The sequence below is a fragment of the Ziziphus jujuba genome, chromosome 7 (genome assembly GCF_031755915.1).
Source record: "Ziziphus jujuba cultivar Dongzao chromosome 7, ASM3175591v1".
Classification (NCBI taxonomy): Eukaryota; Viridiplantae; Streptophyta; class Magnoliopsida; order Rosales; family Rhamnaceae; genus Ziziphus; species Ziziphus jujuba.
In genome coordinates this window covers 13081173-13097117 of record NC_083385.1, presented here as the reverse complement: position 1 = coordinate 13097117, position 15945 = coordinate 13081173, and the positions used below count along the sequence as shown (strand labels likewise).

The 15945-nt window shown below is 34.7% G+C and overlaps 2 protein-coding genes across 2 annotated transcripts; one reads left to right on the top strand and one right to left on the bottom strand.

The window, feature by feature from the left end:
• Positions 1-1269: 1269 nt before the first annotated feature.
• LOC107424886 (probable cadmium/zinc-transporting ATPase HMA1, chloroplastic) lies at positions 1270-9717 on the top strand. Its single transcript, XM_016034774.4, has 13 exons — positions 1270-2009; positions 2557-2707; positions 2795-2979; positions 3770-3916; positions 4321-4516; positions 5065-5177; positions 5774-6015; positions 6472-6577; positions 7298-7459; positions 7751-7967; positions 8768-8955; positions 9035-9121; positions 9419-9717. Exons 1-13 carry the CDS (start codon positions 1482-1484, stop codon positions 9596-9598), a joined length of 2502 nt encoding a protein of 833 aa, XP_015890260.3. The 5' UTR covers positions 1270-1481; the 3' UTR covers positions 9599-9717.
• A 1229-nt stretch (positions 9718-10946) lies between these two features.
• On the bottom strand, positions 10947-12612 carry LOC107403527 (transcription factor MYB44). The gene has a single exon (XM_016010432.4). The coding sequence runs from the start codon at positions 12401-12403 to the stop codon at positions 11393-11395; it is 1011 nt and encodes a 336-aa protein (XP_015865918.3). The 5' UTR covers positions 12404-12612; the 3' UTR covers positions 10947-11392.
• Positions 12613-15945: the final 3333 nt, after the last annotated feature.

Below are 15945 nucleotides of genomic sequence, written 5' to 3'. Positions count from 1 at the left end.
CATCTTGCACACTCATTAAAAAAAGAAAGGAAAAAAAAAAAAAAAATCTTACAGAGAGAGTTCCACATAAGTTCAATTACATTATTTCATGATTGAACCGCAAACCAAGCATGAACTATATACGTGCTTAAGAGTCGAGGGTCCAAACATTTGTCATCGATTAATTGCTTTCATGAATTAATAGTATAGATTTTAGGTAAACCCTTCTCTGGACTAGTGTTAAAACGATCACTTATAAAATTGCATTCATTTGTAAAGAAATATAACTATTAACTTAGACCAATAGTACCAGTATAAAGAAGGGCTGAACCACAATCTATATTTATATATATTTGAGTGTCCCCTTGTTAAATTCCAAGGCTACTTCAATCCCACTAATCCTTTTCTCTATGCCAAGAGGTAATACCTCTCGATTCCCTTTTTTTTATGGACAACTATATTTTTTCAAGCAAAAAAGATGTAATATTGATTGGTCTAGACAATTTTAACTATGCCTATTTGTTGACACAAACTAATTAGTTAATTCATTAATTAATATGAGAAACTATATATTTTTTTTTTTTGTACCTACTCAATTTTTTAAAAAAAAATTAAAATGACTAAACTATATATCCCCTAAGTACGTAAATAATAGTTGTAATTCCTTTCAGAAAGCACATATTTAATTATATATATGTCAATGTTCATGGCCACAGAGGTAATTGTAATCCTGAATATAATAACCTAAACAAAAAGAAAAGAAAGACATGAAAATGCTCAGATCATTTTTTTTTTTTTTCTTTGCTGGAAGAAAATGCGCTGAACTTATAAAATATACAACACGGAAAAAATATAACACCGAAAAGCGATTTTGTTTTCTTCTATATTTTTACATGGAGTGTCAGGAGTGAAAGCGGAGCTCTGCATGTCAATCCTATAGTCTATATAAAGTTTCTGGATATTGTCATAGCTCATATTATAAGATTTTCAAAAAAAAAAAAATTACACATAATGATTAATATGATGTGATAAAAAATTAATGATTAAAAAAAAAAAGAAGAAGATATTTTCCCCATTTATCTGTACATAGAGACACGTTGAAAAAATATAATTACAGTTATAGAATGCCCTTTTATTTAAAATTAATGCAGCTAAACAATATATCAATTTTTATTTTTTTTTAAGCAAGGAAAATAAAATAAAATAAGTTACTGGACGGAGGCGCTCCCAATTTATAGAAGGGCCAATAAAATTCCAATTTTAGCCCCAGAAATGAGGACATGGTGTGGATGTCATGTCACCACTCCGGGATGTGGCTCCGATCAGCCACTTCTAAAAAACCGAAAAAACCCAACCGCAAAGCCAAACCCACCACCACTTTCCACTTTCCGCATCACCTTCCAGTTAACTCTCTCTCCGCTGCTTCCCATCAAAGCCGCCAAAACCATGGCCTGAAATTCCCTATCTAACCCCCCCCCCCCCCCTCAAAAAAAAAAAAAACCATGGAAACTCTCCCTTACCCACTCTCCCTTTCCAAGTACAGTTCTCTCCTGCCGAGTCGCTCAGCTACCTGCCGAGTCAACTCGCCCAGGCCTTTTACCCTTTTTTACAATCAAGCCCTCCGTTCTTCCTCAATTTTCTTCCCAACGTTTCCTTCTCGCCCTCGCAATTTCCTCCATCTCCGTTGTGCTGCTCACGCTGCCGATCATCATCATCATCATCATCATGACAATACTCATCACCATGATCACCACGACGGCGATCATAACCACCGTGACAACCACCACCACCACCACCACCACCGTTGCGGTGACTGTGCCGAGCTGACCGGACCTCAGCAAGCACTTCTCAAATTCGCCACGGCCGTCAAATGGACCGACTTGGCCGATTTTCTGAGAGAGAACTTGCATTTTTGTTGCTTTTCCACCTCTCTGTTTCTCGCCGCTGCTGCTTGCCCTTACTTGCTGCCCAGGCCCACCGTCAAGCCTCTACAAAACGCTTTCATTTCCATCGCTTTTCCTCTTGTTGGGGTAAACTTCACTCTTTTAACAACTTTTTGGCAGTTGAACTTATAGTTTGTTTGGATCGGTGTTGCTTTGTGTGAATTAACGTCTTCAATTAATGTACACTAACCCGTAACTTTAAGATCATAGTGTGTAAATTATAATTATAAAGCTTTTGTTAACCAATGCCTTATCTATAAAGATGAAGATGAATGTAATTAATTGTCTCCGAAACCTAATTCCAACAAAATTTTGATTCTGGAATTTGTTGGATTTCATAGCTGCTCCATCTAGATGTAGAACTTGGATGATTGCGATTCGAACTACGCAAACTTGTGGTTTACCACCAATCTGTAGTTTTATTCTTAGCCCTGCTTTTTCATCTTGTATATAATTTATCCTTTTAAAAAATATTGATATGTTCAAGCAACCAACATCTTCGGCGGCTGATTATTTAAAATTGAACTAAAGTACAGGTTGAATGTTTACGCCATCTCTAAAGATTTTCTTGATATGTAGAAATTAATTGCAATCATATCCCCCACACCTTTTTTTTTTTTTTTTTTTTTATCAGGTCTCTGCATCACTTGATGCTCTTATTGATATTAGTGGTGGAAAAGTAAACATCCATGTATTAATGGCACTAGCGGCCTTTGCATCAGTTGTTATGGGGAACGGCTTGGAAGGAGGGTTGCTGCTTGCCATGTTTAATCTGGCTCACATTGGTAAAGCCTTTTCTTAAGCATGTTGTGAAGCATATTCTTTTGGAGGCAAGGCAAATTAAAAATGTGTAATATGTGTGGTGACTGCAGCTGAAGAGTATTTTACCAGTCGCTCTATGATTGATGTTAAAGAGTTGAAGGAAAATTATCCTGATTTTGCCCTTGTGCTGGATATAAATGAAGATGAACTTCCTAATACCTTTGATTTGGCATACAAAAGGGTTCCTGTGCATGATGTCGAAGTGGGTTCTTATATCTTGGTTGGAGCTGGTGAGGTATGTGGTAGTAAATTCATTTTTCTTGCTTTTCTTTGTTTAATGGAATAAGTTTCCAGGATCATTAGAAATTCTGAGGAAGAAGTAGTGCATATAATGTCTTCTATTGCTTCTCTGGTCTCTAATTCATATCTAGTTGTCATTTTTTATGATATCCAGCCTCGATGACCCCAAAGACATGTTGATCCTGGATTTATTAGACTTTGGCAAATGGATTCTATGTTTTGAAACTCTTTGGTTTTGCAATGTGTCCAAGTTAGGATGTGGTACGTTATGTCTAACAAGATAATAAAATATATTATTCTAAATACTTCACCTTATCATACATCAGTGCCTCAATTATTTTTGTCACTGAGTTATTACTTGTTGTAGAAAGGCTTTTTATGCCTTGAAATGCGAGTGTAATGATAATATCATCTGGCAACATAGGTGTCAGTGTCAGACAGTTTCTTATGAATGCCTTTTTGGCTGGTTTATTTGAAGTTCTACAATATTATAACTTGATTGCTTCATGGAACCATATTCGCTAAGGGTCTAACAATGCAAAATGTCTTATGTCTTGTTCTTGTACTTTAATAGTCTTATTCAGTTTCTCATTTGAAGTTATAAGATAGGCCTTATCCAAAGTTGCTCTTTAACATCATGTCTTGTGTATTCATTAAGTTGTAGTAATCTTATATTGTTATGTTGTCCAAAGAAAAAAGTCTTATACTCTTATTAAGTTTCTGATCTATTTAAATGATATATTAGAATATGGAAGCTTCATAATGGGGACTGGTATTGTGATTAGTCTGTGCCTGTAGATTGTGAAGTATTCCAAGGCAGTGCAACCATTACTATTGAGCACTTAACAGGAGAAGTCAAACCATTGGAGATAAAAGTCGGGGACAGGATTCCTGGTGGTGCAAGGAATTTAGACGGTAGGATGATTGTGAAGGTACGTCTAAAATGCTTGGATAGCAAAGACATCAGAATTTACAATTTTCTATGCTTCTTATTTCTAAGGTTATTTTTCTTAAACAAATCTCCAAATTTTTAGTTGTACATTATGGCCAATTCACTAAATTTCCAGTGCATAATGAAATTCATGGGATGCTTGCATTATCATTAATGTCTCTAGGAATGATCTTGCCAATTCACTAAATTTCCAGTGCGTAATGAGATTCATGAGATGCATGCATTATCATTAATGTCTCTAGGAATGATCTTGGCTATTCTACGATTAATGTGGCACTAGTAGCAGTTTTTCGTTGGTTTGGACAAATTTGCACTTAAGCTGGTGCCATTTCTGTAAATTTTTGTCACTGTTCCTTACCCTGTTACGTTCAATTTCTGCTACAGGCAACAAAGACATGGAAAGAGTCTACACTTAGTAGGATAGTGCAATTGACTGAAGAAGCACATTTGAATAAACCAAAACTTCAAAGATGGCTTGATCAATTTGGTGAGCGTTATAGCAAGGTGGTTGTAGTTCTGTCTCTTGCAGTTGCTCTGATTGGTCCATTTCTGTTCAAGTGGCCATTCGTTGGTACAGCAGGTAATGTTTAGTTAGTTTCCTCTACCTCAATAGCCATTATTACTCTTTATGTGTTGAGCGACCTAATTCTTGTTATTTTGTTATGAACTTTATCAGACGTCTATTTATATGCCTAATTTGTTTCTATCATAAACAAATTCCAAAAAAAACACTTGAAAGGTCCGAATCAAGTGTGCTTCCAAGAGGAGATCTGCAAAGTAGGTTAAGGGTGCTAGTTGCTTTTTGTAAATTTTACCTGGAACATGGGCGACTGTCTAAAACAGTGGTGAAATTTTCTATTGTTTGGCAAAGTTGTTTGTTTCAGTTTTTATTCTACCTGTCATAGTTATCCATATTATTTCTGAGTATGTTTTCTCACGATCAAGTAGCAGTTAACTAGATCAAAGATATAAGCAGCTGAGCTATACTTGTTACGTCATTCTTTCTTATATTCAGTTCTCTTTCATTTACTCTTTCATTTATTATTGATGTAATACATCATGTTTCTGAATTTCATTTTCACAGACATGGCCATATTCAAGTTTAATGATATGTGCTTAATCTTGTAGCTTGTAGGGGATCAGTTTATAGAGCATTGGGTCTCATGGTGGCAGCATCACCATGTGCTTTGGCTGTAGCTCCATTGGCTTATGCTACTGCAATTAGTTCCTGTGCAAGGAAGGTATGACTGTAGGCTATAAGAAAGAACTCATGTTTCTGTTTTTATTTTTATAAGATTATGGAGTGTTTATGTTATTTACTTTTCATTTTATTGTAAATAATTATTAGCATCTTGTTATAGCCCTTAAAAATATGTGCCCTATTTTAAATTATCTCTTATTAGTTCTTTGTTTTTGATTCTACATATGTTATGCTTTTAAAAACTTTGTTGCTAAGGCCATTGAGATGGATAGAAATTTTTTCGGTGTACTTATTGTCATAGTACATGTGATAAAATTTGTTATTGCATATTTTCAATGCCTGTAACTGTAAATCTTGTCCTTGTAGATATGGAATGCATTGTTGAAAAAGTTCACCATATGTGAATAATCTGATCTTAGTGAAACTAGAGCATTACTATGAATAATATGTTAACTGAAGGGCAACCACCTTTTAATTGATAATATCTGAAAAAGTATGATGATGAAGTTTCCAAAAAATTCCTTATTGGAGTTGAATTGGAACTCAGTTTACCCATAATTTGCATGTGTATTTGTAAAATATACCTCTTATAATAGTCACTCTTCACACCAATTTTTTTTTCCCCCCATGTTACAGGGAATATTGCTGAAAGGTGGGCATGTGCTAGATGCTCTTGCTTCTTGCCGCACTATAGCATTTGACAAAACTGGGACATTAACAACAGGGGGGCTAATGTTCAAAGCAATTGAACCAATTTATGGACATCATGTCAGAAATAATAGCACAGGACTTTCTTCCTGCTGTGTACCCAGCTGTGAGAAAGAAGCTCTTGCTGTTGCAGCTGCTATGGAAAAGGGTACCACTCATCCTATTGGAAGGTAATATTGAGCAGAAATATGTTTTGGTTTTTCGTGACATGGTTAGATGTTAAAGTAACTCTTCTTGTTTAGACTAAAAGAAGCTCAATTGCTCAGCGGAAATATTTTAATTTATAATGCAACTGCATGCAAGTGTCCCTACTTTGTGCTTTTTCCATTTGTAAGACCATTAATGGTGAAGCCAAAGAGACAAGTGTTCTATTACACAGCGTCTAAACTCTAATGGTACCACTAAAGGCACAATTAAGTTTACAAAGAACAGACAGTATTTCCTTATGTGTTCTATGTGCACAAGAAAATGTTGCCAATGCTGGCTGGTAGAAAATCGCCATCATGGTGAGATAAAATTACATGGGAAGATTGGGGATAGGTTAATAAATGTCTCAAAAGTATTGAAAATGGTTACCAGTATCGTTATTCATGAAGATTTTACCTGTTGTTTCCTTTTTGTTTCAGAGCTGTGGTAGACCATAGTGTTGGGAAAGACCTTCCTTCTGTTTCTGTTGAGAGTTTTGAGTATTTTCCAGGAAGAGGACTTGTTGCTACTCTCAATAGCTTTGAGGTAATACATTCTGTATTAATGTATAGCATAATCTCATTTTTACAAAATCCATCTTTCTTCTCTTTATACTTATGAGCTTATAAGGCTGTATATTTAGCGTAGCTGTCTAGATCTACCTCCTCTTTGGGGAGGTTTTGTCTAACATTCAACCATAGCTTGGTAACTTAGTTTTCTTTTTTAAAACATAGACATTTTCCTTGGGTGACTTAGTTTTCTTTTTTAAAACATAGACATTTTCATTGGGTAACTTAGTTTTCTCTTTTAAAACATGGACATTTTCATTGTCTTATTTGAAACTATTTTTTATATTTGGTCTAATTAAAGTAGTAAGTGGTTGCTTAAGATGACTTGTATTATGATGGTACCTTGATTTCTTTTTTTCTTTTTCTTTTTTTTTCTTTTTTTCTTTTTTTTTTTGGGGGGGGGAACTTTCTTCTCTGTCAAGCACTGCTATTTTAGCAATGCGTTCCCTGCATTTTCTTGTCAGATTTTTAATGACCACATTCTCCGTTTTAATTATTTTCTGTTAACATATGCCATGATATATATGTTGATTTTTTTTCCCAAGTACTTGTGAATAATCAGCCATATTATTTTTGAAGTGCTTGTAGTGGATGCATGTCCAAAGCATTGTTGTGTTTCATCCCATGTTCTTGGAAGTGGTTTTTGACCACTAACAAACAAACAAAGTGATTTACTTTCACTTCTATATTGTTATAGTCAGAAACTGGAGGAAGTAAACTGTTCAAGGCTTCACTAGGCTCTGTAGATTTCATCACTTCACTTTGTAAATCTGAAGAATCAGAAAAGATAAAGGAAGCTGTGAATGCATCTTCATATGGAGGTGAATTTGTTCGTGCTGCCCTTTCAGTCAATAAAAAGGTAAGGGCCCAATTATAATGCTACTGTGGTTTTATTAAATGTCAGATCCCCAATCCGTAGTGCATTTTGTCTGCTTATTAGATGTACAAAATATTGAACAATCACCAAAGAGATATGCATATATAAATGCATTAGAAAAGGTTTCTTTTTTCTTTCTTCTTTTTTCCATGGGTTGGATGGGACGAGGTGATAGAGCCATTGGATCACCATTGTATCTGTATTGTATTTATTCTTTTCTTAGTAATTCAAATTTTCTGTCTACCAAATTTAGTTCCCCATGACTTTGTTTAGGTAACACTTATTCACCTTGAGGATAGGCCTCGACCTGGGGTTTTGGATGTCATAGCAGAATTACAACATCATGGAAAGCTCCGAATAATGATGTTAACTGGTGACCACAAGTCAAGTGCATATAGAGTTGCAAATGCTGTGGGAATTAATGAAGTTTACTGCAGCCTGAAGCCTGAGGATAAACTCAGTCATGTGAAGGATATCTCAAGGGATATGGGTGAGTTATCTGATCTTATTCCACATATTGTTTTTATATCATATTTAGCTTTGATGTACGTAATGCATATATTTTTTAATGCGGTTGCTTAGTGAAATCCTGTCTCCATGATGTAATTCTTTTTTGTTTTTTTTTTCTTTTTTTTTCATTCTCTGGTCTGGACTGTTGTCCTCCAATTTGAGTTTTTTACTGGTGTAGGAAAGATTGTAGCTTCTGATCTTAGAATTGGAAGCTTAATTAATTAGTACTTAAAGAAAAAAGGTAGACTTCCTCTTGATTTTCATCTTCAATTATGTTGTATTGGCAGAAAAGCATTTATTATTTAAATTTTTGCTCGCCAGACTTTCAAACTAAATGCTCATTACGTATATCTAAGATTTTGATAATTACATACGTGCACTAGGAATTGTCTGTGAATGCTAAATAAATATAATATTGTATTCTTTTTTGCACAAAGTATATTCATGCAAGCTTTCGACCGTTGTTGCTCTGAAAATGGAGAAGTACCTGAAAGATGTAGTGTGATGTATTATGTTAAATGTCTTCTGGGAGAGTTATCTTGTTTTCCAAAGTATATTAATGTTCTTTTGCATATTATTCTTAGTGAATGCTCTGTATTTACCCAATTCTTAGAGTTAACATGTGTATGCTATATTGCTATCTGCAATATCTTTGGCATGATTTGAAGTTTGGAAGTATTTTATCGTCATTAATTTGTTCTTTCCATTTTTTTTTCCCTATTAAAGCTAGCCTGTTGTCTTCATGTTTTTGTGCTCAGCGGATTTTGGTATTTGTTACAGGGGGTGGACTTATTATGGTTGGTGAAGGCATAAATGATGCCCCAGCGCTTGCTGCAGCCACTGTAGGAATTGTGCTTGCCCAACGTGCTAGCGCAACTGCCATAGCTGTAGCAGATGTATTGTTATTGCGGAACAATATATCCGGTGTACCATTCTGTGTCGCTAAGTCTCGCCAAACAACATCATTGGTACTTTCTAGTATCCATTGCATCATTACCTTTGTTATTCTATTATTATAATGTTACTGGATTTTACATGTACATGCAGGTGAAGCAAAATGTAGCCCTTGCTTTAACTTGTATAGTTTTGGCCTCTCTTCCATCTGTTATGGGTTTTCTGCCCCTATGGTTGACGGTATGTGTTGTCCATGACTGGATTCCATTATTTTGTTATCAGCTTGCAGGTACCACTGATCAAATATTAGCAATCATTGTACACATTTAGAAGTTCTTAGAAAAAAAGACCACGTGAACTTTAGGATGCATTTTCATATGCAAACAAGACTCTCATGTATAATATGTACACCTAGACCATTGCAGAATCAAAAAGTTATACCATAGCATGCTGCCCTTCACCTGTTTTTCCTGTTTTAGATTCTTGATTGTTATTAACATCTAGTTTCATGGTTGCTCTTCTTTGATTAACATGCAGGTTCTTTTACATGAAGGTGGTACTCTTCTAGTTTGCCTCAACTCCATACGTGCTCTAAATGACCCCACATGGTCCTGGAGCCAGGATCTGCTGCATTTGCTGCAGAAACTAAAATCTAGGCTCATATTATCCAGTAAACATAAGGCCGCCTCAAGCTCAGTTCAACCTGCACCTCTGTGATGCGCACTTGGGTTTTTTCTCCTTCCCTGTTTATAATTCTTTTTGTCATGTTGTTTTACAGAAATTAGCATATTTCATTCTCAAATTAAAAAAATAAAAAATAGCTTATTTCACGTTGATTCAAATAGTGTAACGGTAGAAAGAAGGATCAAAATCCACCCGGTACATAATTTTCCCCTCTTTTTTTTTTTTTTCTTTTTTTTCATTTTTTTGAAGAATCAAATTCCTAACTGTAAAGGCTTTTGGCTTCCATGAAATTAGGTATAATTCTTGTTGATCATTAGGGCATCTTCTATGGAAATACCAGTCGACACAAAAAAGTAAGATTACCATTCATTGCATCAAGGTCTTTGAAAATGGAAAATAAATAAATAAATAAGAAAAAGGTGAGGATGAGGTAAGAAGTTGAAACAAAAAAATGACCATAGGATGTGCGGATTTAGATTTTTAAATATTTGTAACTTCTAGGTCAAGCCGACATTTTCTTTATTTTTTATTATTTCCAAGTAGTACTTTGCTTTCAAGTTTGTCGTCTGGTTAAAAGGAGGATTAATAACTAATGAGATCCGGCAACAAACCTTAACGAATGCTCAAAAATGGTTGAACAAGAAAACAGTAACGAAGCTTACATGTTATTTACCTCCAAGTGCATTTTGCGCTTCCTTACCTTCGACCCAACCGTTTTTATGTTATCTCTTGCAACTTTCTAACGAACCTTCACGTTTAAATACACATCCTGTTAGTTACAAGACATACCTTTACTCTTCTATCGTCTCCACAACATTTTCCTCAAATTTTTTTTTTTTTTTTTTAAAAATAGAAATTTTATAATGAGCTGGAATCTGTATATGATATTCTTTTTTCCTATTCTTATATCAAAGTACCAGCCGTAGTACCTATAAACGTGAAAAGATAAAAAACCAGTTTTTCCTATTTTAGGATATTTAACATATTTCATAGAACTTTATTTGGACGGTCCAATTTATTATTTACGCACGAAATCATAGGTATCAGAAAACAGAAAAATTCCCGCACTGGAAAACTCTTTTCCATTGTGAATGTCCGTAAACAGTGATACATCGAAAAAATATTTTTTATGGATGTTAAAATATCTGAAAAAGAACACCAAATAGTGTGTAGTCTGTATCGCTTTAATTTAGGTCTTTTTCCAGATTTCCATAACACAATCGGAATTTAACAAATTTTATTTTTTGACTATGTGCCATTCCTTTTATATAATTTTTTAAATATTAGAATCCAGACAACGAGTAAGATGTTTTATTCCCAGCAAATTCAAAAAATGAGAAAAATAAAATAAAAATAAAAAGAACAAAACAAAAATAAAATATGTTAAAATTAAGATAAGAGATAATTTAGATTGAAAATTCGCGGTTTTTTTTCTTTAACTTCGATTTTTTTTTTCTTTTTCCGGTTCTCAAAACAAGGCAATGGAAAGACAAAAGTCCAGTTTTTCCACTCTACTGCTCCTAAAAAAGTTACTCCTTTTGTTCATAGCTTTCCTCTTTCTTTCACTCCACACCGATTCTATTCCAATCGGGATTTTCCATTTGCTCTCTTAGCCATTTTTTTCTCTCTCAATTTTGCCTCCACTGTACATTGACCAAAATTATTTCCTAATATTACCAGAGAAAAAAAAAAAACGAAGGCCCAGTTTTTCCCTCTTTCCCGACAAGGTACTAGTTTTACACTAAAACTAACTCTGTTCAAAGCCCCAAATTCTGTTCGAGTTGGAGTCAATTCCATACTTTTTTTATTTTTTCCATTGGAACCCCCTTACTCGATCTTGCTAATCCCAATCCTTTTCACCGCAACATTCCTAAACGCATCAGCAACGGCCTGTTGCGGCAAACAAACCCCAGTCTGTTCCAGCCCAGCCATATAATTCCTCACTTCCTTCTTTATCATCTCCTGCATCACCGCCAATAGCTCTGCGCTAAACGGCACGAAAACCCCATTCTCAGACTCGCTTCCCCTGCTTGTCGGAACCTTTTGCACTGGAACCGCCATCGGTACCACAGCCGGCGCCGAGGTTGGCGTGGTCGCCGTCGCCGTTGCTGTTGCCGGCGCAGGCAACAAAGTCATCGTATTCGAAGCGTTTTGAGTGGACTCCACGACTCTATTTGAGACCTCGCAGGAATCCACACCAGGCAGAGACAGAGATAACGAAGTCGGCGGATCGTTAGAAGACGACGTCGTTTCTACAAGAGGTAGAACGCCGCCAGTTCTCGCCACGGGACGGAAAACCTGAGACGAAGACACAACAGGGACGCTCGACTCGCTCATATCGGATCCGGAAGGACTACTCGGGCTCATGTAAAGACCGGTTGAAACTGGCAAAGCCGAGCCAGCACTCACAGACCTCTTTAAACGCTGGTTGGGAGAATTACCATCGTATCCTCCACCCGGAACGACGCCGTGAAGGTTACAGTCGTCGATTATAGCCGAGCACTTCCTCTTGAGCGTCGAGTTCCAGTGGTTCTTAATGGCGTTGTCGGTGCGACCGTTAAGGAGGCGAGCGATTGTCGCCCACTTGTTGCCGAAACGGGCGTGAGCTCTGATTATGGTCTCGTCCTCCTCAGGAGTGAAGGCTCGGTGCTCAACTTGCGGCGAGAGCTGATTACACCATCGTAGCCGGCAAGACTTGCCGGAGCGACCAGGAATCGATTTGCTTATCAAGGACCAATTCCTTGGTCCGTGTTTCTGAACCAGCTTCTGCAGAGAATCGTCCTCCTCGGGGCTCCATGGACCTTTGATCCGATCCATTTCTCTTCTGGTAACGGCCATGAAAATGAAGGTAGATATAAAACCAAAAATAAACAGAAAACTAATAAAAGATCATACAAATAAAATAAACCCGAAGCTCAAAATTCAAAATTTTAATTCCGAATTTTCCAGACACAGAGAGTCTCTTTTTTTCTTTTTTTTTTTCTGAGGATTTTTGGTCGTGAAAGGACTCTCTTTGTAGCTTGGCAGGGGAAGGTCTTTATTTATATATATATATGAGATAGAAAAAACAAAGTGATAAGAAGAAGAGAAGGATGATATATAAGGGATAGAGGAAAGGTAACCGGTAGAGCAGGTTGAGGATTGTTGGGATATGGGAAGGGCCTTGTAGGGATTGGGCACCGCCTCTCCAGGGTAAGCGGTTGGAGGGGTTTCGGGGTTTGCGATACAGCTGGCAAACGAACACGCGTCACATCCGAACTGCACTGATTTACACAAGTCACTCTCTCTTAAATCTTTCCCTCTTCCACTTTTCTTTTTTTTCTTTTTTCCTCTTTTATCAAAAAAAAAAAAACAACGCTCCTTCAATTGAGTGTTTCTTACTCTCTCTCTCTCTCTCTTCGTTCTCTCTCTCTCTCTCTCTTCTTTTTATTCTCGCTTGTAGAGCAATATTTTGAATTTTTCAAAACAATAAATAAAATCTTAAAAAATTTCTAATTATAAATATTAAAGAAATATCTTCATCTCATAATTAATGTTTTCCTAACTATAAGTGATTGAATTTGGCAAACTTCAAGTTACCGATAAAGAAATTAACTGAAATTTTCTTAAACCAAAAACAAAGATTGAACTTCGGGTTGATGATTTTCTGTTTTATTCTAAAAAATGATTTCTTTTATTTATAAATTGTTTAATAGAAAAAATATTATTGATTATGAGAAAATATGATGTGTGGTTAACAAGTGGCTGGTGTGAAGAGCGTGACGGGGGTAAATTTTCGTGCAAGAACAAGAAAACTTGAATATTTTGCTCTTGCACTATTCTGGAAGTTATTGACACAGACAGAAGGCAGAGAAACCACAATTATCAACTTCAATTTTTAAATTTTTTTTTAAATTAAAAAAAATGAAAAAACAATCGAGATAACGATGATAACGGTTGGGTAAAGTTGTTTTATTTATTTATTTTTCTTTCATAGTCTGAGTTTGACTGAGGAAGCCAGGCTGTATAGCATTTTCGTATTAGATTTTTCCCCTTTTTTTTAAATTATATACTTTCATTTTTTAAAAAAAATATATATAATAATTCCTAAACAACGGCCACACGGCAATGCTGAGCTGGCACAAAACGACAAGAGCGGTCGCCGAATCGGAGAGCGAATCATTACTGCATTCCTGTCAGACCAGCCTGTAAACCTCCCACCATCACCACACCTCCTTCTTAACGGCCTTCACACAAAATATCCACCGACACTTGCCGGTCACATCCATTAGGCTTTTGTTTTCTTTTTTCTTTTAAGCTCTGTTTTTCAAACACCTACAACCGCCTCTCCTTTCTTTTAACCTGTACGGAACCTGCTGTGCACGCCCTCCCATAACCATGGGACTTTCCTCCCCAGCTTCCTCCATAATTTTTGTATTAAATCAATTTGATTAACTAAATCTAAAATTTTCCACTTAATTAATTTCTTTTTTTTTCTTTTTTTTTTGTGGTTAAATTCAAGAATAAAACGGAGGTGCTGGGGTGGGTGGGATGATATGGCAATAAATGAACAAGATATGATAGACAGATCCGTATCCGTTTCTGTTACTCGTACGTCGTACCTAATACCTAATACTCTGTTTGTTTTGTATGCATGTGGATGAGGCTCTTCATTTTATTTTTTTATTTCTTTAATCTTTTTTCAGACAGAGAATTTTATTTTTCTACTAAATCTTTGATTTTTCTCGTAAATATTTATTTATTAAATCTTTGACTGACCTTACAGTTGGTAGAAAAATCGTACAGCTTTGATTTTCCTGCGTTTATTTCGATTCCAGCTTAACTTCCTCTTCCTTTTTCTTTCTAAAATTTCTCATTCCGTTACTTTTCATCTCAAATTTAAGACATACTTACTGTTCGCTTCTAACCAAACGAACAAAAAATAAATAAATAAAATATATATACATTCAATTGCAAACCTTACAGAAGTTAATAGTAATGATTCACAAAATGTAACAAGGACTATTACTTAATTCACCGCAATTAATTACAGAGAAATTAACTGTTGGGAAGTATTAATTCGCCGCAATTAATTACAGAGAAAATAACTGTTGGGAAGTAATTGAGGCATTTTGAATTGCAATTCCTTTTCTTTTCTTTTTTTTTCTTTTTTTCTGTCGCGTAGACCGAGTAGACTTTGACTTAAAGTAATGTGATGGGAAGGGAAGAATTTTAAGTTACAAGCTCAGCAAGCAAATAAGAGAAACAAATGTGTCCCAATGTCAAATTGTTTCTGGTCCTTGTTCTTGCCAAAAACATGGAAATTTATAGTCTACTTGTTTTGAGTAGAAGATTTACTATGCCATTGTTAAAAGTCCAATGCACTCTTTATGTAAATTACTTAACCATTACACCCAACTAGTTTTTTACGGGAGATGAAAAAATAATAATAATAATAATTACACCCAACTGTTTAGATTTTATTGTTACAAAAAGAAACGTTAATTCATCAAAAACATTTATCAAATAACATCATTAATATATTCTCAGTGGACATATTAATATAATTTAAATACAACATAAATAATTTTTTAAATATATAAATGAATTAAAAAATATTATTTAAATATTATCACGATATTCAAAGCATCTTAAATGGATAAGGATCTATAGATTATTATCTATATGATATATAAGTTAAAAGGGTTCATAGCCTATGTGGTATAAATATCTATTTGGTTGGTAGACATTCAATTCACAACTCATTCTTCAATAGTTTTGTTTAAATCTCAATTAATTAATTATGTATATATATATTAATTAAAAATAATAATAGTTTCTTTATCTATTTTCTCCTTTTCAAAATTTATTGATAAAGAATATTTTTATAAGTCACACTGTTTAATAAGCAGTCTAAAATAAACCATCCAATAAACTATCTCTTTAAATTATTTTTAACCACATCATTTTAACAAAATATACAGGTAGACTCATTTGGGAAGCTTTTTTAATTCTTGTTTACATTTATGATATGGCAAAAAGAAAAAATAATAATAATAATTCACAAAGCCATTGGAGATACTCTCGCAACATAATCTAGGAGTAAATTTTATAAATATTTTAACAACTCTAACATGATTGATTAATTATTAGGAAAAAATAATAATTTGTCAAAGATAAATGATCATTGTTTAATAATGTGACGGTGGCTGTTTTTCTATTATTGGATTTAGAAATATGTATTTTTCGGTATATAAGTTGTGATTTGTTAATAAGGTTCAAAATTTCGATATTCATAAAAACATTCAGAATTTAAAATATGAAAATATTCACATAAATACCAATAAAAATGATATAAATAAATAAAAATTATTTTAAAAAATAAAAAAAAATGAAAACTT

Excerpts from the sequence above, each read along its gene's own strand:
- LOC107424886 (XM_016034774.4), top strand. The coding sequence starts at position 1,482 with ATGGAAACTCTCCCTTACCCACTCTCCCTTTCCAAGTACAGTTCTCTC. Across the intron at positions 3,917-4,320 it reads ACGGTAGGATGATTGTGAAG|GCAACAAAGACATGGAAAGA; the intron begins GTACGTCTAAAA and ends TTTCTGCTACAG. Across the intron at positions 7,968-8,767 it reads GGATATCTCAAGGGATATGG|GGGGTGGACTTATTATGGTT; the intron begins GTGAGTTATCTG and ends TATTTGTTACAG.
- LOC107403527 (XM_016010432.4), bottom strand. The coding sequence starts at position 12,403 with ATGGCCGTTACCAGAAGAGAAATGGATCGGATCAAAGGTCCATGGAGC.